This window comes from Chelonoidis abingdonii, chromosome 5 (assembly GCF_003597395.2).
Source record: "Chelonoidis abingdonii isolate Lonesome George chromosome 5, CheloAbing_2.0, whole genome shotgun sequence".
Lineage (NCBI taxonomy): Eukaryota > Metazoa > Chordata > Testudines > Testudinidae > Chelonoidis > Chelonoidis abingdonii.
Genome location: NC_133773.1, coordinates 28,517,044 through 28,543,582, shown reverse-complemented (window position 1 = coordinate 28,543,582; position 26,539 = coordinate 28,517,044). Strand labels below are relative to the sequence as shown.

Here is a 26,539-nt window from a genome sequence, read left to right as displayed (position 1 = left end):
GACTAAGGGCTTGTCTGTACTGGCAGGTTTCTGGGCAGTAAAGCAGGTTTTTGTGCTCAAACTGCAGACGTGTACACACTGCCATGCCACTTTGTGCACAGAAACTCCTCAGTTGCAGCGCTGCAAAAAAACCACCTCAATGTGAGTCGTAAGGCTATTTGCACAGAAGCTCCAGCACTCTGTTGCCAGTGTAGACACTTGATTGCTTTCTGTGCTCTAATTGGCCTCTGGAGCTGTCCCATAATGCCTCAAGTGACCGCTCTGCTCATTGTTTTGAACTCAGCTGCCCCGGAGACATGCGCCCCTCCCCTTTCAAAGCTCCGTTTCTGACAGCCATTGCATGCTCGGCTGGTCTGCTCTGGGACACAAAGCAAACCATTAATGTGGAATGCTCGTGCTGTTGAACACAGAGGCAGAGGGGTGTGTGTGTGTGTGTGTGAGAGAGAGAGAGAGATTGCTGTGCAGAGAGCCCAAGGAGGGAGGTGGGGGCTGATGTCAGGGTTTCCCCCTCCTCTTGCCTCAGGACTGGTTTCTTCTTACTGCTGTCTGAACTTACAAGACAGCATGCTGACACGTTCTCTGTCCCCCAAAACAGACAGTCTCTCTCTCTCCCCACCTCCATACACACACACTCCCTCCCTCCCACTTCAGTTGAAAAATAACTGGCAATGTAGTAGGATACCCATGGAACAATGGGATTGGGAAACCTGCATCATGTGACTCTGTGCCTGCACCATGAGGCATTGAAACCCCTTCCCAAAGTACCTTGAGGCCATTTGCACAGTGGGATAGCTACCACAATGCACTGCTGTCTGCCATTGCAAGAGCTGATGATGTGGATGCACTCCACCATCACAAGGAGCCCAGTGTGGACAAGCAACAGCCGTTTAATTCCAGCATTTTAATAAAAGTGGTATAACTCTGCTCTGAGCAATGGCATCCTACACAATTCTTAGGTGTAGTGACAGTGCTTTGTCTTGTGGTGTAATTTCCCTTGAAGATCAAGGTCCAAACAGCAAAACGCTTGCTTAATTTTAAGTATGTGAGCAGTCCCATCTCTCTTCAGCAAAGCACTTGAGCGTATCCTTAACTTTAAGCAGAGTAGTTCCGTTGACTTTATGAGTGAAATCCTGGCTCCACTGAAGTCAAATGGAATTTTCCTGTTAGCTGCAGTGGGCCAGAATTTCAATTAGCATAGTCAAATGGTTTGCTAAATTGGGGCCCAGATGAACAGGGTGGTTAGACCTTTGCCCAAAAATTTTCAAACTCACAAAGGTAGGCACCTACCTCTGTGGCTCTGCAAATCAAGACACTTACTATCTGCAGGTCCCATTAAAGTAAAAATGTATTTGTAGGTTAATGGGAGTTGCTGGTGCTCAGAACCCTGGAAAATCTACCCCCTCCCTTCACACTTATCTAAATGGATAAGTATGGATTTAGCTGCCTAATTTCAGGGACCCAAGACTGAAAAATATTCCCTTAATTTATATAATTTATTGTACTGTTAATCTGTGTGCAGAACTCTGACAGTAAATATGACTGGTGATCTTAAATGTATATTTATCCGTAGAAATAATGTGTATTCACAGATATTGGTTTGAATGTGAATAGAATGTTTGAAGAGATCATTCTTTTGAAAAATATGTAAGTAATATAACATTTTATGAAAAAAATGCCTTTTTAATTATGGAAAAAGCAATGAAATAGAACATTAAAAACCCTGGTGTATCAGATATTGACATAAACTAATAAAACCCAGGAAATTGACAGATAAAGTGGGTTATCTGTCCTTAATTCACCCTTTGAGAGAAAGAGAATCCGTCCTGTTGAGGTAAAATCCTCTTATGAGGAATTTATTTTTAGATTGGCTGAGAATAATGCTCTGAGTATAATGCAAAACAAAAGTTATCAGAATTCTGAGCATTTTGATTCTTTCATGGAGCCATCCACCACCAATCCCCTGAGTCTATTAAAGAACTGACTCTTCATCTGGCTTATAGTGACATAACATCTGTAAGACTTGTGTTTACAGGTCAAATCATGCATTCATTATGTCTATCAGTGCTCCCATGGAGTTGAATGAATGCAGGATTTGCCCTACATCATTAGCATATAATCCCTTCATTGGGATGCTATACTCCCTCCCATGCAGATGGACAGGAAATGGGCAGGATGGCATTGGGAATTGGCTACACCTTGGCTCTGCCCCCTCCCTACACACACGGACACCCGCCAGCCAGCACAGCTGAGCCAACACACAGTGTGGGGAGTGGCTGCAGACCAGAGCAGTTTTCTTAACCCTATAACTAGGGCCCTACCAAATCCACTGTCCATTTTAATAAATTTCACGGTCATAGGATTTTTAAAATCTTAAATTTCACAGGTTCAGATATTTAAACCTGAAATTTTACGGTGTTGTAACCATGGGACTCCTGACCCAAAAGGAGACTGTGTGTGTTACGGGAGAGGCTTTTATCGGGGGGTCATGGTACTGCCACCCTTATTTCTGTGCTGCTGCTGGCAGTGGCACTGCCTTCAGAGATGGACAGAGTGGCAGCTGCTAGCTGGACACCCAGCTCTGAATGCAGCGTCACTGCCAGCAGCACTGCCGAAGTGAGAGTGGCATGATGTGGTATTGCCACTCTTACTTCTGCGCCGCCAGCGGAGGTGGATCTTAAAGGGGCCTTGGGCTGGGTGTGTGTGTGGGGGGGGCGGTAATCACAGCTCCCCCCTGACCACAGTGCCCTGGGCAGTTGCCCACGTCACCCGCCAGTAAGTCCATCCCTGACCCCTGAAAAGTGACAACCCTCCATGCCACACTCACTTCTGTGCTGCTGCTGCCGGCGGTGGCTTTGCCTTCAGAGCTGGGTGCCTGGCCAGCAGCCACTGCTCTCTGGCTGCCCAGCTCTGAAGGCAATGCAAAAATAAGGCTGGCAATACTGCGACCCCTCCTCTCCCCCCATAGCCAGATTTCATGGGAGAGACCAGATTTCACAGTCCATGACACATTTTTCACAGCCATGAATTTGGTAGGGCCCTACCTATAACAGTGTACCAGTGAGATGCAGGGAGAGAATTGTGACATATTGAAGAATGGTGCCAGTCAAGAAAGTAAACTTATTTTGTGAGGTGCAGCAAAACTGTGACAAAATTGTCACAGTAGCAATTAGAGGTCCCAAACAAGATGAGGGCTCTGTCAGGCTAGATACCATCTGAAACCCATACTGAGAGTCTCTATCCGGACATGATAATTTAGATAGATAAGACAAAGTATAGGAAGGGAAATAGGCATGCAGAGGTGAAGTCATTTGCACAAAGTCACACATCAGGTCTTTGGAAAAAACAAGAGTAGAACTCAAGTCTTCTGACTCCTAGTGCAGACCATCAAAATACATCAGATATGCCTTTTCCATAGGCAGTATATGTGGATTGCATCCTTCTTTGAAAAGTGTTTTAAAATAGAGTTAAAGAGATGTGGTAAAGGTTTTTCTACAGAAAGGATATCATTCATTTTCATTTGAGAGCGTGTCTCAAAGACTTGTCATTAGTTTGATACTGACCAAAGAACTGAAAAAAAATATGCAGTAAACTGGACAGGCAGAGAACAGGAATAAGCCAAAACATGTTACACTGAGATCACTGCAGGAATCCTGTTCCATTTGTTTGAATTTCAGCTAGTCTGTAAAGGGCAATCTGATGATCGCATTGACCTGCAAATGGGTAATTACTTTTTGAGCATTAATTGAAGAGAAGAGCATTCGTTGTAGGCAAACAACTGCATTAGACAACAGTCATTTCCCACTCCCCCAGTGATGCCATTGATCTGCTGTCACCATTTCATACAGAGTCTGTTGTAGGCTTTTAAAGTATGTTGGATACATTCATTAGTACCAGTAGCACTGGATATTTCATTGTGAGAAATGCTATTAACTCTGATATAATATCTCATCTTAAAGGAAACGTCAGAATTAGGACAGAAGAGACAGACTCCCGCCCCATATATTATCACATGTAGAGTTATTATAATGAGGTGGTAACTCCTCTATAATTACAATTGAGACAAGCTTTCTGTTTAACAGACAATTTTCCTAAGTGCTCTAAAATCCACGTTTACTCAGATTGCTTGAACATTGGTGTTCTTCATCAAAGGCCTGAGGCAGGTTTAATGGTGCAATATTTGGAGACATAAATATAAAGCCTCAGTAATTTCCATGACTAACTTAGAGAGCTATAGGGAACTACTTATTTTCTCAAATGAGCAAGCAAGTGAGCAAATATTGTGGGGGGGAACCCTCCAAGGATAATGTATAACAAAATGTACTCCATTTATGTAGTTTTAATTCTTCATCATAACTTCATATTATACTAGTGAATGTCCTATTTTTACTGTCTTTCTAATGATAATGTCAAAGCAATATGAGACCTCATTACATGTATTCTGAGAAGTGGAGGGATACCATTAATTTTTTTACTGGAATTATAGGGTATGCTGCAGATCAGCAGGATTCTGTTATGTTTGTGTGTGTCTGTCATAGACCTTTCTAATTATCTCATTACTATAGGGTCTAGACACCACATCCCTACCTGCTACTGCAAGTAACACATTGCCAAATGACTGGCCCACACAGAGATGTTGGCCTGAATCCTGGTCCCATTGAAATCAAGGGCAAAACTCCCATTGACTTCATTGGTGCAGGATCCAGCCCTGAGAGAATGCAATACAAACCTAGGTGAGGTTCAAGTGGTACTGCCTTGTGCGTTTGGGGCAGGAGGTTCAGGGATCTGTCCCTGTTGACTGTTGTAGTTTTGCTACTTATGCATCTATTAATGTTGTGGAAAATTTAGTATCATATTTTATTGTCCTGTTTGAGAATTAGTATGTGGCCCTGTGCTATATGACAAAGGGAAGCAGTTAAGTTTGTGCATGCTACTTTTACTGTGGCATTTCCTGACTTTTAACTGGAAAACCCCTACATTAAGATTGAAAGCTTCATGGATAAATACTAAAACATCCAGATATACCAGAATTAAAGTGAAGCCTTAGCTCTGTCGCCTTATGCATAGGCATTGTGATTCAGTATTTGATTTCAAGATCACAGACTGTTTTTTCAAATACCAAAACTAAATTTACAAAACAAAACCGTATTTCAGGCCTTCACAAAGAAACAAAATTAAGTGCATTTTTCCCTTTTCCTAGTCATTTTAAAATACAGTTATCCAATTTGGGGGCCAAATCTTGATATAGATTATGCCAGATTAAGGACCTCATAAACCAGAGACAAGTTTCTTAAAATATGGCTTTATTTCTAAGGCTTAATAAGACATTGTTCTTTTACGATCCACACACAGATCTCCCATGCTTCATACAAAAAATGAGGTCCACAGCACCATCCTCTTCCCCCCACCTCCAACCTCCATGTATAAGTCTCTGTGGATTGTGGGCTGAGGCAGACATATTTCATTACCTTGCACCTATCTGAAACAGCATAGTAAAATGAATCCATCAAGGGACTATACCAAGTTTCCTATAGAAGATCCATTCTTTCTGGGGAACTTCCTTACAGGGTAATCCTTTGCAGGGATACAACAGACCTGTGCTGCTAGTGATTTAGGGCAGAGCTGCAAGAGACTCAGACAATATAGAGGAACACAGCCACCCAGTGGAATTCCAGGATCCTCTGTGTCTCAGAGAGGGCAAATCACACCTCGCCTCTGTGTGATCTCAAAACAAGCTAGATTTTGAAGAAAATCAGTGCAGTAGTTTTAAAGTTTTGAATGTTTAAATGTGGCAAACCAGTTTTCAAAAGTCAATGAGAGTTGTAGGTACTCAGCACCTCTGATGATCAAGCCCTGAAGTGCAAATCCTGATCTTAAGTGAGCTAAGGGTCCCCTACCAGAGTAAGGCAGCATTTGCACAGAGGGACACCCATATATAAATATGTATAACTCTGTCTTGTATTTTACTTACTGCATATTATCTATGCATGCACAGATAATATCAGCTTTCAAAGCAAGTACTCCTTTTTACATATTGGAGCAGTGGAGCATTTTTCATAAACTCTTTACTGGCCAGTGTTTTTCCCAAGGGAATTTATAAAACTGTAAGATGAAATACTTTATATTGTATAAAGGCACCATTGTATTCCACTGCCATGTCTATATGCGTAGAGAAGTGGCTAGAAATAATGACCACAGGAGTTAGCACTAAATGTTTCTGTAAGGGATTCTGCACTTTAATCATATTTATGGTATTGAGGATGAATGACACTAGGAATGTTGATTCATCTTAATTCAGTGGAAGCTTAAGGAAAAAATATTAACCAATAAACATAATTTAATGTGTAAGTATTTCCTTCCCCACAACCCCTGTGGCTTTCGCCACGATTATGGCAAACTTACTGCTATGAATGATGGGTTTCCTCAGTGTGATAGAAACTCTGTAGGTCATCATCAGCACTATGTGGAGATGCATTATACACCTCCTGGTGCTAAATGACCGGGTCATGTAGGGGGTGACTATAGCCTCCTCTAATCGAGAGTTTTATTATCCTGGTCCTGCTCCAGAACTAGGAAACTTAGTTGGCAAAACCCTTCTGCTGAGCTTTTGGACAAATCGTTTCACTCTCGCTTGAAAATTCTTTATTTCCACACATTTCTAGGATGATGCTGGTGTACATATTTCTTAGTATTCAGTAACATCAGGATTTTACAAATGGCATAAAATCCATGAAAATAAAAAGGAAAGAGTATAATTGTACAATGTGAGCCTTTAAGAAATATTAGACACTGATCCTAGGGTGTGGTAAATTTCCATTAGCTACACCTAGTATAAGCTGATGCTATGCGCATATCCAGGTTTACAGGGACAACCAAAATGCTTACACAGTATATTCCCCTGCTGCTTTTTTTTGCTGTTCTGCCAAATACAAGTTTTTAAATACTGCTTTAGTCCCTGTTGCCTGCTCACTCCAGCTCTAATCAGGGCCCATTGTGCCATACTAAAAGAATGCACCAATAGGTATGACTTCATTTGATTCTGGCAGGCTCCGTATGATGGAACAGGATTGTAAAACAATAGAAGCCAGGAGCAGAAGAGGCTGCTGAGTTGCAGGGCATCGTCTATAGATTATTGTTTGAAATCCAGCAGTGATTTATATATTGTCATAAGCACAAGGGATTTCATATCTTCACAGTTTGGCTTGACCTAATGAAGAATGACCATCTCCCCAACTCCACTAGTTGGTAGGCAAGAAATATATATGTTTGTTATGGTGCACATGCTATGCACAGGCCAGGATGGACATTTGCAAAAGAGCACATGAAAAGATCAGCCAGGAAATACCATAGGGTCTCTTCAAGTATCTTGTAAACTGTCCATTCAAAATTATTTATCTTTAGTCATTTGCCTTTGTTTAGCAAATAGAGAGATGTAGACTTGTTTCTTGTTACTGGACTGAATTCTGCCCATCAATCCCCTGGAAACACCAGTTAAGTGAATGATGATGCATGGATGTAAGCGAGTGGAGAATTTGACCTAGAAGCACTTTCACAGTTGGCTGCTTGATTCTGAGCTTCTGATGCCAGGTGGGACTTCAAAGAAGAGCATGATGTTCAATATCACGTTGTGTGTCCTTTATTTCTTGAATGAGTTTCTGTTAAATTACTAACCATGGAGAAAGGTGCAGCATAAGTGCAAGACAGTTAAGCAACGTATACCTGTGTTTAGCCCCAAGAAACCCTCCTAAAAACAATAGGCAATATAGAGTTATAGTAAGGGTGGTTCTATACTAAAGGCAGTGTGTACACTGTAGCATTTTAAGTGTAGACAAGCCCTGAGATATTTTAAAGTGGAGGCAAGGCATATATTTCTGGTATATCAGCCTATAATTATGTGGCCTTCTTAGCTACCAACTGGAAAAAGCCATCAAAAAGACATGCTATTAGCCAGCGTGGTTTCTTCTGAGTACCTTAGGACATTTCTAGATGAGTTTATACTTAGACAGTCTTACTGTGTAGTCAACTGGGGCTCTGCAGTGTTGGGTTTTTTATGTTTGGTGGTTTGCATTATTTTATATATTGTGAAATTATATGTATTATTTTAAAACTCTGCCATCCCTGCTTGGTTTCTTTTGAGGCGGGTGTTTATGGTCTCTAGTGAGAAGCCTTTGGTTAAAAAATAAAGTAGTAAATAAAGGGAAATTCTTGCTTCCTTGTCAGCTTTCTTAAAACTTTATTGCTAATATTACATTCCTGTTCCATAAGAGGGGCAAAATAGTTGTGGTACTGTAATAATGAACATTCCCAATGTATACTGAGTTGTCCTAAGAGTATGGGAAAAATTCCAAAGTATGCCAGCTGTGAAAGGATGTATAGAGTTTCCAAATCATTGCAAAGCAGCAGATACATTGACGTTTTAAAATTGCTTCTTAATATTTGTTTTTTGCTGTCCTAACAGTGAAGCTTTTTGACTTTTTAAGTACCATAGAAATGCATTCTGTGCCTTCAGTATATCCCACTAATGCAGAAAGCGCAACCTCGTTTCTTTTTATCAGTAGAGAAAAGTGCTGTTCTCAGAAGATATTTTTGCTATGTGGGGTCTTTAACATGTTTTATGTACAAAGCTCACTACATTGTTGCCTGTTGTGCTTTTTCCTAGAATGGTTTCACTCCTTTATACATGGCAGCTCAAGAGAACCACATTGACGTGGTAAAATATCTGCTGGAAAATGGAGCCAACCAGAGCACTGCTACTGAGGTAAAGCATATACTTCTTTTCTACAGACACTCTCTTATTTTCCTTTCCCTCATGACCTAGATGGTTTCAGAATGAGCATGATTTTCAAACCAAATATTTCCAAACTTTGGGCCAGATCGTGCCACTGTGATGGTGTGAATTTTTCTCTTTCCGTGTGTGTGTGAGAGAGATGGGGAAGGGAGAGAATCAGTTGTCTTCACAGTGCAGCTTCTTCCTCTCCATGCTTGGAACCATGAAAAACCCTCTTTGAGTCTAGGCGTGAAATTATGGCCCAATTGAAGTCAATAGAAAAATTCCCTCTGACTTCCATGGGGCCAGAATTTCACCCTACAATCTATGTATGGGTGATGCAGTGTATTGTCCTTCCACCAGCCCCCTGGGGAATATGCAGAAAAGTTAATTAGCCACTGAGGGGATGTTCCTACAGCAGCATTTAGGAGAGGAAGACGTGGCAGCTGGACTTCATTGGAGCTGCACTGCCAGAGCACTGCTAGTTTGAAGAGTGCAGAATGCAGAAGTACAAGGTTTTTGGTGAAACCTTGTGCCTCAGGCATATTCTGTGAGATGCTCACTGTCTTCACCTAGGCAAAAATGCCATGTATGCATGCCCTACCCTAACAGCCACATGGTGTGATCTGAGGAAGAGTCAGCAAGGAGAACTTTGCAAAGTTTTCCTTCCACTGTCCCATGTAGTGAGTTTTTCAATGATCTGGAACCTTGATTCAGTCTCTTTCTGAGCTAGAGCAAAATGTGTGGAACAGTTTGTGTGTTCCATAACCAGGACTATGAGGAACATGTCTTAAAATATATATATTTAAAGCATAAGACACAGCAAGTCTTGTGTTGACAAAGAATAGTATTGCACCTCAGCTGTCGTATCCTTTCTCTCAGAGCCAGTCCTCTTTGTGTTAGGAGTCTCCTGAGTTCACATGTTCCCATCTTGGGTTTTTATGGGTTCTCACAAAATGAAACTGAGAAAAACAAACAAATATACAGAAAAGAAACGCTATGAGAGAGATTCTCTCTTGTGATTTAGTTCTGCTCAGGGAAGAATAGTGGGAATGGGCCTCAGTGAGCCGATCAGGGTTCTCTGATTCTGAGGTTTGTGCCTGGCTTGTTGAAATAGTAAATGTTTCCAGATGTGATTAATATAACTGGGAAACCAAATATACAATTCTAATGAGGATACAAACTCACCAAGTAGCATGCTGCTTCATCTTCCATCAATACATATTTGCCTACAGATCACAAGTATAAGTACACAAAAGTTTGATACTCAAGGCCAGGTTCTGAGCTCAGTGAAAGGGTTGTAAATCTGGAGTAACTCCACTGACTTCAGTACAGTCACTGCAGATCAACACCAGTGCAACTGAGATCAGAATCTAGAATATAGAAATTGGACCATGGGACCATTCACTTCTTTCCCCAGAATTTTAGGCAATGAGCAAAACTCACATAAATCAAACTTTGTGTTCACCATATTTCCCATTGTTCTCTTGCTACCAAATACTGCTTTCCTCTGTCTCAGAAAACTAAGTGGATAGCTGTTGTTCTGTAAAGCCTGTCAACTTTATTATTGTTCTCTTCATATATAACTATTGTGCAGTGTGAAACAGTAAAAGGAAACCTTCCTCTCCCCCCATTTTCATTCCTCTTCTCACCCGTTCCTTCTTTTGTGTGCACTTGTTACTTTTCTTCCAGTCAGTATGGAAACTCACCCACTGTAGGTTACCTTGGCCAGTGAACTGATTTGGAATAGTGTTGCTATAGCCAAACAGCTGTCTTACTATCCCTTCATTCAGTAGATACTGTATCACTTGATGATGGCTCCTAAAATTATCCTTTCTGTGACTTGCATTGATTGAGATCCTGTTACCATTGCAGCTTTTCTGAAATATGAAATACTGTGCAATTGCTAGGCAACTTGGCAGAAACAATGTTTCCAAATCTCAACAGGGTTTTGGGACTCTCAAGATCTAAGCCTAGCTAAAAGTTCCTAATGACCAGCTTTCAGTCCTTCACAGAACTGCTTTGCATTTTTTGTGGTCAGGTTTGCTGTAAATTCATTATTTTAGGGGATCTGAAGGCCAGTATGGTTACAGTTAATCTACAGATGGGCCTGGTCTCAAGTGGTGGATTGAAATATCCCTGGAATTCATAGATAGGTTTGGATCCAGGGTTCTGTATCTGACTGTCTTCTGCATTCTAAACTTGGCAAAGGCCAATTTCATTTTCTGGGGTTTGGAAGGTGAAGTCATGCTCAGTTCAACCCCTGGAAGGGTTCCCAAGATAGTGGTTCCAGCAGAGAAGGCTAGTCCACCCCGGGAGTGGACTGAGCTCCCTCCTTGTCCCACGTGTGTTGATTCTTGCTGGTTACCACCAATGGGAAAAAACTAGAGCTGTCAATTAATCACAGTTAACTCCCACGATTAACTCAAAAATTAATCATGATTAATCACACTGTTAAACAATAGAATACCAATTAAATTTTATCAAATATTTTTAGATTTTTTTTTACATTTTCAAATATATTGATTTCTATTACAACACAGAGTACAAAGTGTACAGTTCTCATTTTATATAATTATTTTTATTATAAATATTTGCACTGTAAAAATGATAAAATAGTATTTTTCAATTCACCAAGTAGTGTAGTGCAATCTCTTTATCATGAAAGTGTAACTTACAAATGTACAAGGGTAGCAAGTTTGTAGAAATTTTGGTGGTGCTTAGAATCTGTCCCCCCAAAACTCTGCCCCTACCTGCCTAAGGCTCTGGGAGAGAGTTTGGGTGGGGGAGGAGGACTGGGGCATAGGCCCTGGTCTGGGGCTGGCAATTGGGGTGCAGGAGGGGTGCAGGCTCTGGGACGGAGTTTGGGTGCAGAAGGGGTGAGAGGTTGGGCTCTGGGAGTGAGGTTGAGTAGGAGGAGGGAGTCTGGGGTGCAGGCTTTGGGATAGAGTTTGGGTGCTGGGTGCAGGCTTCAGGCTGGGGCAGGGGGTGGGTGTGCAGGATGGGGTGCGGAGGGAGGGATTGCAGGCTGTGGGAGGTAGTTTGGATGCAGAAGGGGGTGAGAGCTGTGGGGTGGGGCTGGGGGTGAGGGGTTTGGGGTGTGGAGAGGTGAGCACTCTGGCTAGGGGTGCAGGCTCTGGGGTGGAGCAGGCCTGGGGATGAATTTGGAGTGCAGGCAGGCTGCCCTGGGACTGGGGCCAGGGAGGAAGACTCCCCCCAGCCCTCTCCCTGCTGGCAGCAGTGAGCTCTGGGGGAGGGGCCACCCTCTCCCCCCTGGCAGCACACTCACCCTGCACCACTGTCACTGCATATGCTCCTAGGGCCCCCTTAGGTCCAGGAAGCCCCCTCGCCACCCCTGTGGTGGGTGCCGGTGTAGGGGGCTGCCATAACATGTGGTCTCCTCCCCTGTTGCTCTAGCCTCGCTGGGGGTGCGGGATGGGGCTACCACTTGCCCAGCATGCGGCAAGAGCAGTGACTGTGGGCAGGGGGATCACCCTTTGCTGGTGGAGGGTCCTGCCGGAAAAGGGAAGGGTCCAAAGTAGAAGGGCAGGGTAAGGGCAGCCTGCCCTGCCACTAGTGGATAAGGGGGACTAGGACCCTGCGGCAGCAGCTGATGTCAGGAGCCAGCAGAGCAGAGTCAGGCTGGAGCTGCAGGAGCAGCAAGTGGGGCCGGGGGACACTTGGGGGAGGCACGTGGGGGCTGCAGGTGGGACTGGGGGAGAAACCCAACCCCAAACATTGGTGGAGCTGGGTCCTGAATATTGTTGGAGCCCGGGCACCACGGGCCCATACAACTCGCTGCCCCTGCAAATGTAGATTTTTTTTTTGTTACATAACTGCACTCAAAACCAAAACAATGTAAAACTTTAGCGCCTACAAGTCCACTCAGTCCTACTTCTTGTTCAGCTAAGACAAAGAATTTTGTTTACATTTACAGGAGATAGTGCTGCCTGCTTCTTGTTTAGCATATCTGGCACATAAATATCTTGCAATGCCAGCTACAGCAGTCCCATGCGAACGCCTGTTCTCACTTTCAGGTGACATTGTAAGCAAGAAACAGGCAGCATTATCTCCTGCAAATTTTAACAAAACTTGTTTGAACATGAAGTAGGAGTGAGTGGACTTTTACATTGTTTTATTTTTGAATGCAGTTATTTTTTTATACATAATTCTACATTTGTAAGTTCAACTTTCACGATAAAAAGAATGCACTACAGTACTTTTATTAGGTAAATTGAAAAATACTATTTTTTGTTTTTTACATTGCAAATATTTGTAATAAAAATTAATATAAAGTGAGCATTGTACACTTTGTATTCTGTGTTGTAATTGAAAACAATATATTTGAAAATGTAGAAAACATCCCAAAACTTGAAAGGGGGGAATGGCAGTCTGACCAGGCAGTCCCATTAAAATAGCACTGGGAAGCAACTGGTATTAACTAGAGTACTGTGGTGCTCTGTCTCAGAAGAGAGCATTACTGAATGAGGACCCCAAGACTAGGAGGATATTGTAAGAAGAAGCAACACAGAAGTGAAGTGCTAGGGAAGAGTCAGAGGCAGATGGGTGCATAGCCACAATTTTGTTTTGGGTTCAGGATCCAAATTTGAATCCAGGCCACGATGAGGTTTAATTAAATACTGTAATCCAGGATACTAACTTTGACACCATACAGATCTAGATCAGCAAGTGTGGTGTATATATATTTAAAGTGCCCAATTCTGTTGTTGGTTATAACCATGTAGCCCATTGCCTTCAATTACGTAAAAGCCTAATAATTCAATAACATTGCGTGTAGTCAACCCAGGACACAATTTGTCCCTAAAGCTTTAAATGTTTCAGTGAGGGAGCCACACAACTCACAAAAAAGTATTTTTTAAAATATGGAATCCAGTCCTCAGGACCAGCCAAACTGCTCAAATCAGACCTGAAGGGGGAGTGAGGTAGCGTTATATCACCTTTGCTCTTCCCAATCCTAAGGGTGACCTAAGGCTGGTTTGGCCCTCGGATTTATTTAGCCACACACATGTCATCACTTGCATTTAGGCAGTTTTTGGGCTTTGTTTTAATCTGTAAGAGTGATGAAAATCTTATCTCACACAAGTATGTAGTCGCAAATATCACAAGGATCTCCAGCGCTGTCTTCGCCAGTTGTGGAAATGGTGCTAGTTGAGCAACCAGAAATTCTCAAGCTTCATTGTTTCAAATTCCATTTGGATTTGGCCATTGGCTCGTAATTCAATGAGATCATCTTTCATCAAATCACTGTAGTTGATGGAATCTAGGTTAAAAAGAAATTGATCCAGTATCCATTTCTTTGCCACATCAAGATCTCCAGTGGAAAAATATCCTTTGAAAGAGTCACTCAGCTGTTGCAAATTCTTAGTCACTTCAGTTGCGATGGTCATTCCTTCATTTTCCAAAACAACCGTTTCTTCAAGAAAAGGAAAGTTAGTGACATTTCTTGTCTCATCATGCTTTATCCAAACTGGAAGTTTCCGAATAAAAGCAGATAACTTCTCTCTGGCCGTTACAGTGTTCATCCCAGTTCCTTGCACAGATGTGTTGAGTTCATTTAGGTGTGTGAATACATCTGCCATGTACACTAGGCAAAGGATAAACTCTCTATTTTCGAAGTCTTGTGGATAAGGGAGAAGCAGTTGATGTGGTATACCTAGATTTTAGTAAGGCATTTGATACGGTTTCGCATTATATTCTTATTAATAAACTAGGCAAATACAACTTAGATGGGGCTACTATAAGGTGGGTGCATAACTGGCTGGATAACCATACTCAGAGAGTAGTTATTAATGATTCCCAATCCTGCTGGAAAGGTATAACAAGTGGAGTTCCACAGGGGTCTGTTTTGGGACCGGCTCTGTACAATATCTTCATCAACATTAGATATTGGCATAGAAAGTACGCTTATTAAGTTTACAGATGATACCAAACTGAGAGGGATTACAACGGCTTTGGAGGATAGGGTCACAATTCAAAATGATCTGGACAAATTGGAGAAATGGTCTGAGGTAAACAGGATGAAGGTTAATAAAGACAAATGCAAAATACTCCACTTAGGAAGGAACAGTCAGTTTCACACATACAGAATGGAAAGAGATTGTCTAGGAAGGAGTACAGCAGAAAAGGATCTAGGGGTTATAGTGGACCACAAGCTAAATATGAGTCAACAGTGTGATGCTGTTGCAAAAGTAGCAAACATGATTCTGGGATGCATTAACAGGTGTGTTGTGAGCAAGACACAAGAAGTCATTCTCCTGCTCTACTCTGTGCTGGTTAGGCCTCAACTGGAATATTGTGTCCAGTTCTGGGTACTGGATTTCAAGAAAGATGTGGAGAAATTGGAGAGGGTCCAAAGAAGAACAATAAGAATGATTAAAGATCTAGAGAACGTGACCTATGAAGCAAGTTTGAAATAATTGTGTTTGTTTAGTTTGGAAGAGAGAAGACCGAGTAGGGACATGATAGCAGTTTTCAGGTATCTAAAAGGGTGTCATAAGGAGGAGAGAGAAAACTTGTTCACTGTAGCCTCTAAGGATAGAACAAGAAGCAATGGGCTTAAAATGGGAGATTTAGGTTGGACATTAGGAAAAAGTTCCTAACTGTCAGGGTGGTTAACACTGGAATAAATTGCCTAGGGAGGTTGTGGAATCTCCATCTTTGGAGATATTTAAAAGTAGGTTAGATAAATGTCTATCAGAGTTGGTCTAGACAGTATTTGGTCCTGCCATGAGGGCAGGGGACTGGACTCAATGACCTCTGGAGGTCCCTTCCAGTCCTAGAATCTATGAAAAGTCATCAACTAAATTACTCCTTTGGTTACAAAGAAACTAACTTATTTCTTCACGCATTTCAAAAATACAAGTAAGCATTCGGCCACAGGAAAGCCACCTCACTTCTGTATGGAAAAGGACAGTGTGCTTGGCACCAATTTCTTTGGAAAAAGCATGGAAAATCTGGCATGTGTCACACCCCCAGAAAAGGCATCTTGCACCCCCAGGAGGTGCATGCACCCCAGGTTAAGAGCCACTGATTTAGAGCAACCTCAGAATTGCTCCAATTTATGGTGATTGGTAACAGCCCCTAAAGAGCTTTATTTTAGCTGCGAACTGCCAGAGCAGAGCAACGTCTTAGTTGGAGCCCTCCATCCCTCTGACGCATCCCCTATGTTGGTTCTATATCACTTGGGAATTCAACTGTACCAAACGAGCTGTATCAGAGGGTTGGTTTTGGCTGATGGAAAGGAAAATATGTTTGTGATTGACTGTATTTTTTTATCCACCTGGGTTTTGAACAGTTATAAGAGATGGGATTAGTACTTTGCTGCTATAGAAAAATGCAAACAAATCTCTTTTTGTGATGACCTGCGTGAAACTTTAGGGTTTTTTTTTTAAAAATCATGTGTCTGACTTTATATAACAGAATTGGGCTCATTTCATAATTAAGGATATTCACTCCTTCTTCCAAACTTCAGGAATTTCTACTTCTTGTCAGTTTTCAACCCTTCCTTTAGGCATTAATTTCTCTCTCTCTCTTTTTTTTTCTCCCCCCCCCGGTAGTTGCTCACTTTCTATCTCTTTGATGTTAAACTTGGGTTAAAATAAAAAAATCCACTATCCTGAAATTTCTGTTCTTCCACTCCAGAGGTTCACTTGAGTAGATACAGCAAAATGTATGTATGAAATGTGCAGTGCTTTTGTGATGTTTAGGAACAAGGATGAAACTGTGTTTGGTGGTCTCATATGTGTCCTCCCTAATCCAGGATTTGCTCTCAAGTTTCCAGAGGGAGGAGGCTCCTGTACAAAGCCATCTCACTCCCTAATGTAGTCCCAATCTTATTCTGGTTCAGCTGTTTCTTCAGCTGTTCTCCCATTTTAATTCCCGGGACAGAATGTAGTCTCTTGAGAATAAGCAGCTATAACAGTGTAGCTGTTTCAAGGTCTAATCATAATTTTACACAAAAGGGAGTGAAAGGTATTAGATTAGTGGGGCGCATGCCTGGTTTGGTGAGTCTGGGCCACACCTCAAATATCTGAACAGGTTCAAGTCTTTACGCCTGTGACATCCCCCTTTCTCACTATTCCATCTTTCTTTTTCCCTGCTCCCAAGCCATCCAAATTCTTCTTTCCTGACTCCATTGCTATCTATCAGTCTGCTTCCTTCCCTCTTTCTGATTGTAAATACAGTAACTCCTCACTTAAAGTCAGACCAGTTAACTTTGTTTCATTGTTATGTTGCTGATCAATTAGAGAACATGCTCGTTTAAAGTTGTGCTATGCTCCTTTATAACTTTGTTTGGCAGCCACTTGCTTTGTCCATTGTTTGAAGAAAGATCAGCCCATTGAAGCTAGCTGCTGGGAGCTTGGAACCAGGGTGAATCGGCAGCTCCCTAAGTTCTCTGTGCAGCAGCCACCAGCAGGCTTTCAATTGCCAGGCAGTTCAGCTGTCCCTCCCCCACCATTGCCCTGTGCTGTTCCTCTCCTCTGCCTTGGAGCTGCTCCCAGGAGCCTCCTGCTTGCTGTAGAGGGAGAGGGAGAGGGGAGAGGAGTGCTAATGTCAGGGTGTCCCCCTCCCCCTGCCCCATCTCCATAGAGCAGGGGGGAATGGGGACATGACAGGGCTCAGGACAGAGGGAGCTTGCTGGCAGCAGCTGCTCTCTCAACTTGCTGATCTACTTAAAAAAGCAGTGTACTTAAAGTGGGCTCAGCATACTTAAAGGGGCAATGTGCGTCTCTCTTTCACACACAAGGTGTATGTCTCTGTCTCTGCCATGCTGTCTCCCCTCTGTCCATTGTATTGCATGAGGCTACATTAACAACAATCTGTTAACCCTTGAGGGCTGAGCTGAGTGCTAGTTCATCATTTAGCAGTAAGGCATTCCCTGGGAAATATCCCATCCTCTTCCTCCACCACCTCAACCAAGCTTCACAATCATTGTTGCTGTGTACAGTATTAAATTGTTTGTTTAAAACTTATACTGTGTATATTTGTGTGTGTGTGTGTGTGTATATAATATATACTCTTTTGTCTGGCAAAAAAAATTTCCCTGGAACCTAACTCCTCAATTCTTATGGAGAAATTGGATTTGCCTAACATCATTTTTCTTAAAGTAGCATTTTTCAGGAACATAACTACAACATTAAGTGAGGATTACTGTAACTGAACCTTCTCACCTGGTCATGGTAACTTCCTGTTCTCCATTCCTTTTCCAATGCTTCTGTTTTCAGTTAATCCTTGTCTGTCTTCCTTGCTATCACTTCATCCATCCATGACCCAAAGCACGGATTTTCAAAATTACTCAGCATTAACCTAAGTCTGTACCCATTGATGTAATGGAAGTTTCCTCATTGAGAACAATGAAGTTTTACCACTGACGTCAATGGGAACAAAGTCTGACCAAGACTGGACACTTTTGAAAATTATATTTTACCAGGTTAGAAAAGAAACATAAAGTTCCACACTCTGCTGGATACCCCTTCCCCTATCTCTGCTTGCTTATATAATGAAGACAAATTATTTGCACTTGGAGGAATGACTGCAGCAGCAATATTTGTAATAGACTTGATTATGTTTAAGCATTAGCAGAACAGGACACATTTTGGTGACTGAACATTTTAAAGTAAAACTAGAAACGTACTCAAAAGAAAAAAAAGATTTATTTCTGAAATTTTGTTTCCAGAAAGAACTACTATTGTGATGCTTTGCTGCTTAGGATCAGAGTCAATAAATGACATCCAGCTATCTGACTGAATCACACAAGCAGCATGTAACTTGGGAGAATTAGAAGGAACAGCAATAAATGTATCTGGAGATGAGAAAACCTGAGAGACTCTCTCTAAAAATGGTATATTGTGAGGTATATTGTAAGATGCATCTAAGAGGGGCTCTCCATCTTATTCATGCCAATGCCAACAACGGACCATTTGTTCTTGCAAGTATATCTCCAGAATCATTTGATGCACGATGCTTTTAAATATGGTGAGCGTTAAAGGAGATACCGTAGAAGTCAATGCAATGGCTTATATGGAATGTACTTGACACTGGAAAAGGACCAGTTTGAAGTGACTAAGTGCACCTCACAGGTGTTTGAAGACATGTTTGAGATAAAGTTTGTGACTCCTGTGCCATTGACAATTTCTGGCCATTATGTTGAGGGTCACAACCCACAGGCTGAAGTTGACTGCTGTATACATTTAACATGTGAATGTGTGTACAGTACTTGTGGGATTGTTGATATATGCCCTTCTCCTTATGGAGTATATTTTGTTTTCCACTCTATCAGGATGGCTTCACCCCGCTAGCTGTTGCACTACAGCAGGGACACAATCAGGCAGTGGCGATACTCCTGGAGAATGACACCAAAGGGAAAGTGAGACTGCCAGCTTTGCACATCGCTGCCAGGAAAGATGATACAAAATCAGCAGCGCTCCTGCTCCAAAATGACCACAATGCTGATGTTCAGTCCAAGGTAAAAAGGCTATGTTTTGAAGGCCTGGGGAGTCACATGACTGGGTGTATCATAAGCATCTTTCCCAAATCTGGGCCTTAGCGTCCAGAAATCTGGGTGCCTGCATGAAACCTCTAAGCTTAATTACCAGCTTAGATCTGATATCGCTGCCACCAGACAGGAATTACAGTGCCTGTCTCACTCTGGTCTCCCCAAAACCTTCCCTGGGGAACCCCCAAGACTCAGATGCCCTGAGTCTACAACAAAGGGAAATAACCCACTTCCCTTCCCCCTCTCTTCTCACCAACCGACTTTCCTCTCTGGGCTAACTGATACTGTCACCTCTATATACATTCACAATACAAGAAGCATGTCTCCTCTCTTCCAAGAGACAACCAAGACGGAAATCAGAAAAAGAATCTATCTCTTCCCTTTGTCTTCTCCCTCCCACACAATCCTGGTGCTGCAGAGATTCACCCTCCTAGATCTTAACACAGAGAATTTCCTCCCTTCGTTCCTTAGCTACCCAGAGAGAAAAAAACTCAAAAGCTTAAAAAGAAAACTTATATAAAAAAAGAAAGAAAAAAGACATAAAAATATTCTCTGTATCAAAGTGACAATACAGGATCAATTGCTTAAAAGAAAAATATGAATAAACAGCTGTATTCAAAAAGAAATACAATTTAAACATTCCAGCAACTAAACACATGTAAATACAAAACAAAACATATAAAAGCTTATTGTTTTGCTACCTTTGTACTTACAACTGGGAAACAGAAGATTTAGAAAGGCTGGAGATAGATCCTCTCATAGCTGAGAGAGCAACAGAAGAGAGACAAAGACCCAAGATAAAGAACACCCACAAATTCCCTCCCTTGAGCTTTGAAAAATCCTGTTTCCTGATTGGTCCTCTGGTCAGGTGTTTGGTTCTCTTTGTTAACACTTTACAGGTAAAGGAAACATTAACCCTTAGCTATCTGTGTATGACAGGGTGCCTCTCAGAAAGGGACATTCATTCCATAATTTTAAAATAAGAATTAAAAGTTACTTCTGTGGTAAATAAGTTGCTAAAACCATTATCACCAATAAAACATCTGCTTTTGCAGTGTATAGATGCAGGACACAATAAATATGGTCTGTGTACTTTTTGACACATCATGTAAATCCTTTTGAAATCTGTTCTCTTTCTTTATTTATGATCAAGAAGAGAAAAGAGTGGAAGCAGAATTACTGAGTTCTCTCAATTAACTAGGATACTGTTTTGTGGCCCATGTGTGCATGGATTGTATTTAATGTTTAATGTATGTTTGAGTGGCTTTTCCCATAACAACAACATAACTCATTTCAACAAGCAACTTCGTTTTCCTTTTCCTGGATGATCTGTAATATTTTTCCTCTTTTTTTCCAAACCGTGCTGCATCAGATGATGGTGAATAGAACAACCGAGGTACCGAGATCAACAATTTTTTTAATTAACTTTTTCTGCTAATTATTGGTTACTGCTCTTCCTTATGCTACCATATTTCTTTTCTATATTATTTAGCACTAAAAGGGAAACTTAAGGAACTTTTTTAAATACCTGCCAGTGATAGTATCTGTAAAGCAGCAACGTTTTTTTCGTTCTGCCTTTGTCTTGTAATTTCCTTCAGCTTGTGAGTGTCATTGTCTTGAGGTATGTTAGAGGTATCACATGTGGTCAAAAAGAGTTAAGGGCTAGAGATGGGAGTAGGTGGATGGATACATTTTTGAACTCAGTAAAATTAATTATGCAAAAGCATTCATTAGTCAAGACTAAATGAAACTATCGGAGCGTCAGGCTAATCCAAAATCTTGGCAAAAGTCAAATGCCAAGAGAATAAAGATTCTGTCTTTGGTTATATGCATGCCACCCCATTAACTGTAGTGAGATTGCATAGGTGTAACTTGGCCCAAAGTGTTTTGAATCTGTTTTAAAAAATCTAAACCCATTAATAGGATAAATTCCTCATGCACCAAAAAGTGAAATACAATAGATAATTAACCTGTCACATGTATGCGTTTTCAGCATATCAAAGCCAGACATTTAATACATAAAATAGTGCCCTCCAAGAAGAATATTTGTTCAAATCATATTTTTATTTGGAGTAAGCAGTAGAATGGGACAGATTGTTTTAACAGAATGTTCAGAAATCCATGGAGGGCAGTGTGTGGGTATATTCTTGCATAATCAAAACTTACTCACAGCAGGCACCATCACGTTTTTCATGTTAATTCTGGAAGTACCAACCCTGGAAGCAATACTGTCAGGCATGATGTATCTGCCACACCAACTGCCTATAACTCAGATATCAACCCTAAAAGTATCATCGACCTTGAGGGGAAGAGATTGTTTTCAAGATTCAAATCATTAAGTAGTGTTTTCAAATGCCTTTGTTTAGTCAGTTGGGAGTTTTGCGAGGTGGAGGAGATGGATTTTGGATGCATGTGTGTGTTAGATATTTTCTTGGTAGCCTAACTCTATCAACAAGGTCATGAATTAAATAGTGTTTGATTCTACTTAGACCCTTTTCAGAGTGGTAGCCATGTTAGTCTATATCAGCAAAAACAACAAGGAGTTTTTGTGGCACTTTAGAAACTAACAAATTTCATGGGCTAAAACACACTTCATCAGATGCAGACTCTTTTAATCTTGGGGCTGCCATTAAAGTAAATGGAATGAGATTAAAATAATAGGTGGAGTGCTTTTGGGAACAAAGTCTTTTGGAAAAAAAAGTTGTTTCCAATATAAAATATCTGAATATGGTTTGCTAATGGATGAGCAGTTTACTGTGCTGATCCCAATCCTAAAAAAATGGAATCTGGTTTAGAATACAGTATGTTCAGAAACAGAAAACATTTCACTGTTCCTTCCATAATCGATGCAATGTTGTAATGGACACAATATTGCAACATTAAGGCCTTTCAGAGGAGATCTTAAGAAAACAAGATTTGATCTGCTTCTTGTGAACATTAAGGATTCCCTCGAACTTTTTATAAAACTAGAAGTTTGTTCATTATCAGTATTTCAAATAAATTACCTCGTCTTACACTGTTGTACAGCATTCTGTACTCTGGCAGAAGTAGTAGTCGCATTCTAGCCCACTACACTGTGGCTACAATTTAGTGGCGTTTTTGTTTTTCGGTCACTGTACTGTTCGGGGAGTGCTTTGGGATCCATCAGGACACAGAGTTTAATATTAACAGAATATTGTGGTCATTAAACTCTATTGTCTAATAAATAAGGTATTTTGACACACTTTGAAGATATGTTCAATACAATATGAACATTTGTTGCTTTCCGATACAAAAAAGGCATTCTCATGCTGAAATTTTGCCGTTCTAAGAGAAGATCAGCAAAGTAAGAGCCCAACAACAAAACAGGACAGTTTGAAAGCTCTGCTTCAGTGTTGTGCAAAGGAAGAGAAAAACATCTGACCAGCTCTTTCTGGTTAGCAGCATAGATTCATGAGGAATAGCAAATAACACAAATGACCAAGAACTGAATGGGAAAGAAGAGCTTTTGGTAATCCACAGTAGGGAAAAACTGCATTCATTCTCTGTTCAAGACCCTATGCTATATTGTAGATGTGCGAGGTTAGAGCAACATAACACATTTGTTTGCCGAAAGCTGTTAAAATCAGAAGCTCTCTGGGGACGCTGATCATATAGCATTGAAGAAATGTGTTCCCTAACTAGGACTGTTTCCTTTTGTAGAGCGGCTTCACACCTTTGCACATAGCTGCACACTATGGAAATGTCAATGTGGCGACACTTCTGCTCAACCGAGGAGCTGCAGTGGACTTCACAGCCAGGGTATGGACGAATCCTTTTTTTTTCTTTGAGGGGACAGTCAGTAGACGTGGGAGGGTATCTTTGCTTAAAATTCCTAATCAAAAGCAGAGTGGAAAGTGAAGTGCTGAGGAAATTTCAGAATGCACCTAAAGATATTTTTTTTTCATAAATATCTAAAGAGTGCTTCAAGGCAACTCAGCACATTCCTTATGAACTTAGAAGCAAACAAATAGTTATTCCCAATTAGAAAGTAAAAGGCCCCCTTGAAGATGTCCAGAATGCACACAGTCTCATGTGTCACCTCATTTAAGAGTCATTGCCACAGTCAGGCATGCTATAAAAACAAGTATTATTCATTGGTTTTGCCTTGTCTCCTTAGTTGTTAAGATTTACCAGAATAAGTTTATTTACCTTTCCAGAATATATATGTGAACATATCAATACATTAACATATATTGTGAATATATAAAACAGAATAAAGGCACTGATTAACTGAAAGCCATCTTTGCATGAAAAACCGCAACCATAGGGCTAGCTAATACAGTCCATTTACTATTCTATGTCACTTAACAGCTAATTAACATGTGCATTACTATAGCTATCTCCACTGGATTAGGAATTTTTTAGTTCAGTTTTTCATTGCCAGAACCTTGTTGAATTGCTTTATGAGGAATGTCTTTCAGAAGGATTTCATGTTCATGCTGACACTATTATCCTCACTAATGTACACTCATATTTTCTCTGAGAGTTTTCCACCTGATGTGCCACCAAGGGCATCCTTGCTGAAAATGAAATATTAAACACCATCTTCCGGCCTAATTAGGGCCTGTTTTTTGACACTGACTTCTGTTATTCTAATGAGCTTCCTTTGTATCTGAACCACCATGCTGTGTATGTTGTGCGTATGTTGCAGTGATTTAAATACATAAGTGTGCTGTGAATATTAACTAATTTGGGTTCTGATATATGTTTTGTCTTACTGTGTGATTGTGATGTTTGGTGTTTTGGTGAATGTGCATCTTTGTTACTTAGAGTAAATCAAGATACATGTCTATAAGAAAACCCAAACACCAGAAGATCAGTATCTCAAACGACATGTGCACCTAGCTCTGATGCTCAAAAACATGCTTGTTTATCTTCTATACTGTATTGATGTTCCTCTTTTTGTGATCCAAACGCAAAGGCATCACCATTATACACTTTCAAGTCCATCATGCTCTTTGTTTGTTCTTTTCATGGTGTAGAATGGAATCACCCCACTGCATGTGGCTTCCAAAAGGGGAAACACAAACATGGTGAAGCTTTTGTTGGATCGTGGAGGGCAGATCGATGCCAAAACCAGGGTGAGTGTTTCTATCCCTGAATATCATGTTATCACTACTTGGGTTTTTTTAAGCTGGAGGCTTGGAATATCAACATTCATAGATAGGAAAACTCAGCTTCAGAGATTACCTCTTTGCCTTCTGAAAGTGAGACTTTAGATGCAGCTATTACATATCACATGAGAGAAAATGCTCAGCTGAACACAATCCCAAAATAGTGAACATTCTTCCCTCACAAATAACCCTGATCCATTTTTGATACTGTGGGTCAGATTTTCAAAGGCAACTCCATAAAACTATTCCATGCAGCTATTTGCACATGTAGAATCTTACATCTGTGTTTATAGGGAGACAAGATAGGTGAGGTCATATTTTTTATTGGACCAGTTTCTGTTGGTGAGGGGGTTCAAGCCTTCAAATAACTCTCCAAGCTTATCAGAAGCAAGTTCCCCGCAGACCAGGGCACACTAACTCAGAGTAGCACCCGACCCTGCGAAAACAACAGATGCAAAACCTGCAGACATCTCTCCACTGCTACAGTGATCAGCACCCCACAACACACCTTTCAAGATGCAGAGGTCCTACACATACCTATCACAATGTGTGGTGTACTTCATTCAGTGCACTAAATGCCCCAGTAGCAACTATTTGGGTGAAGCTAGACAATTACTACCCTCGCGAATGAGCTCACACTGAAAAATGATAAGACATGTGGGTAAACGCTTTTCATAAAGCAGTCACTTTATATCTGACCTATCAGTCCTCATCCTCAAAGGAAACCTGTACAACACTTTCAAAAGAAGAGCCTGGGAGCATAAATTCATAGAGGTATACACTAAAAATCACAGATTGAACGGGGACACTGGATTTATGGATTATTACAACAATTTATAACTCATTAACAACCCCTGCCCTCAGCTGCCTCAGAAAACAGCCGTTGTGGGACCATTACACTTCTCTTTCTGTTCGGGTGGGCTAGGCTGAGAAATGGTTTGAAGTATTGGCTCAGCTCGCAACATGCTAGCCAGCAGAGCTGAATCAGCACTGGAGAAGCAAAAAATTTATTGTTGGTCTGTACCAGCAACAGGTTGCTTCCCCACAGAGTATGGAGGAATCACAGAGATAAATGTCACTCTAAATCACAATTTCCTTCCTGATCCACTCCTATGGCTTAACTCTGCCCCTTTGTTGATTGGAGTTACCTGTTTTGAGATCTAACATACATATGTACCAGCTTCTGAGTGTATGATGGGATTTTTTTTTTAATTGAATTTTTGGAATGACCTCTGAAGATGTTCCTCCTTGTGCTAACTGATCACTTTCTCACACAAGTCGCTCCTTGAAAAATTGACCTGTTCTTAAAGAGCTGTTCATTTTTAAGCCTTGATCCACTTAGTTATTAATCTCAGCCATGCCCACAATTAAAAACTGGTTCAAGCTGCAATGTTAATACACAGCTCTAGGTTTTGAAACAACAGCTGTTAAGGTGTTTGAATTCGGGTTTTTGGTTTGGGCTGTTATAAATATAGGGGATATTTGCATTCAGTTTCAGGGTTGGATTTCCAATACCATTTGAAAGTTTAGAGGATGTTTGGAGACTGGTATTTGATTTGGGTCTATCTCACCAATAGTGTGATAGCATTGGAAGGTCTGAGAAAGTGGCAGTGACAGTACATTTCAAAACCTGTATAGTCCTAATCATCTTTCTCGCTTTTTAGCATGTAGTGCATACAATAAACAGCTCTTGAGATTGACTCAACCCTTCTGCTTCACTTTGGCTATTAATTAATTAAATCAGCTTTTTATTGCTGCATATGCTACAAAGGCTGTAGAGATGATCTCTTAATTGAATTAATTGTATGATTGTATGATTAGTATTTGATTTGTGATTCTGTAGGGAAGAGAAAATCATCTCTGTTTTTTTACTACACCTCATATGGGAAAATGCTGCCTTTCACAGAGGGCCAGATTCTCCAAAAGTAGTGGCTAAAATTCATGTGTACAATATACAAACGAAGGCACAAACAGCTAACTGTGCACCTTACACAAGATATTCATGTACATGCACAAGTTGGGCAGTTGCGTGCAGATGGCCCATTTCATGCATGCAATTATAGGTTTGAATTAAAGATACAGACCCCTGGACATTTTGTGTTCAAAATTTAACCATCTGTTTTG

At 41.0% G+C, this 26,539-nt stretch overlaps 1 protein-coding gene across 23 annotated transcripts in view; it reads left to right on the top strand.

Annotated features, from left to right (window-relative positions):
* ANK2 (ankyrin 2) overlaps window positions 1-26,539 on the top strand; it is a 638,506-nt gene that overhangs the window by 444,589 nt on the left and 167,378 nt on the right. For 18 of the 23 annotated variants that reach the window (XM_075066172.1, XM_075066174.1, XM_075066175.1 and 15 more), the window contains 5 exons: window positions 8,657-8,755; window positions 19,065-19,250; window positions 20,653-20,676; window positions 22,962-23,060; window positions 24,284-24,382. In XM_075066172.1, the coding sequence (XP_074922273.1) occupies window positions 8,657-8,755; window positions 19,065-19,250; window positions 20,653-20,676; window positions 22,962-23,060; window positions 24,284-24,382 (507 nt within the window). The remainder of the gene's footprint in view (window positions 1-8,656; window positions 8,756-19,064; window positions 19,251-20,652; window positions 20,677-22,961; window positions 23,061-24,283; window positions 24,383-26,539) is intronic. The other 5 variants (XM_075066186.1, XM_075066182.1, XM_075066190.1 and 2 more) reach the window with 1 other exon arrangement.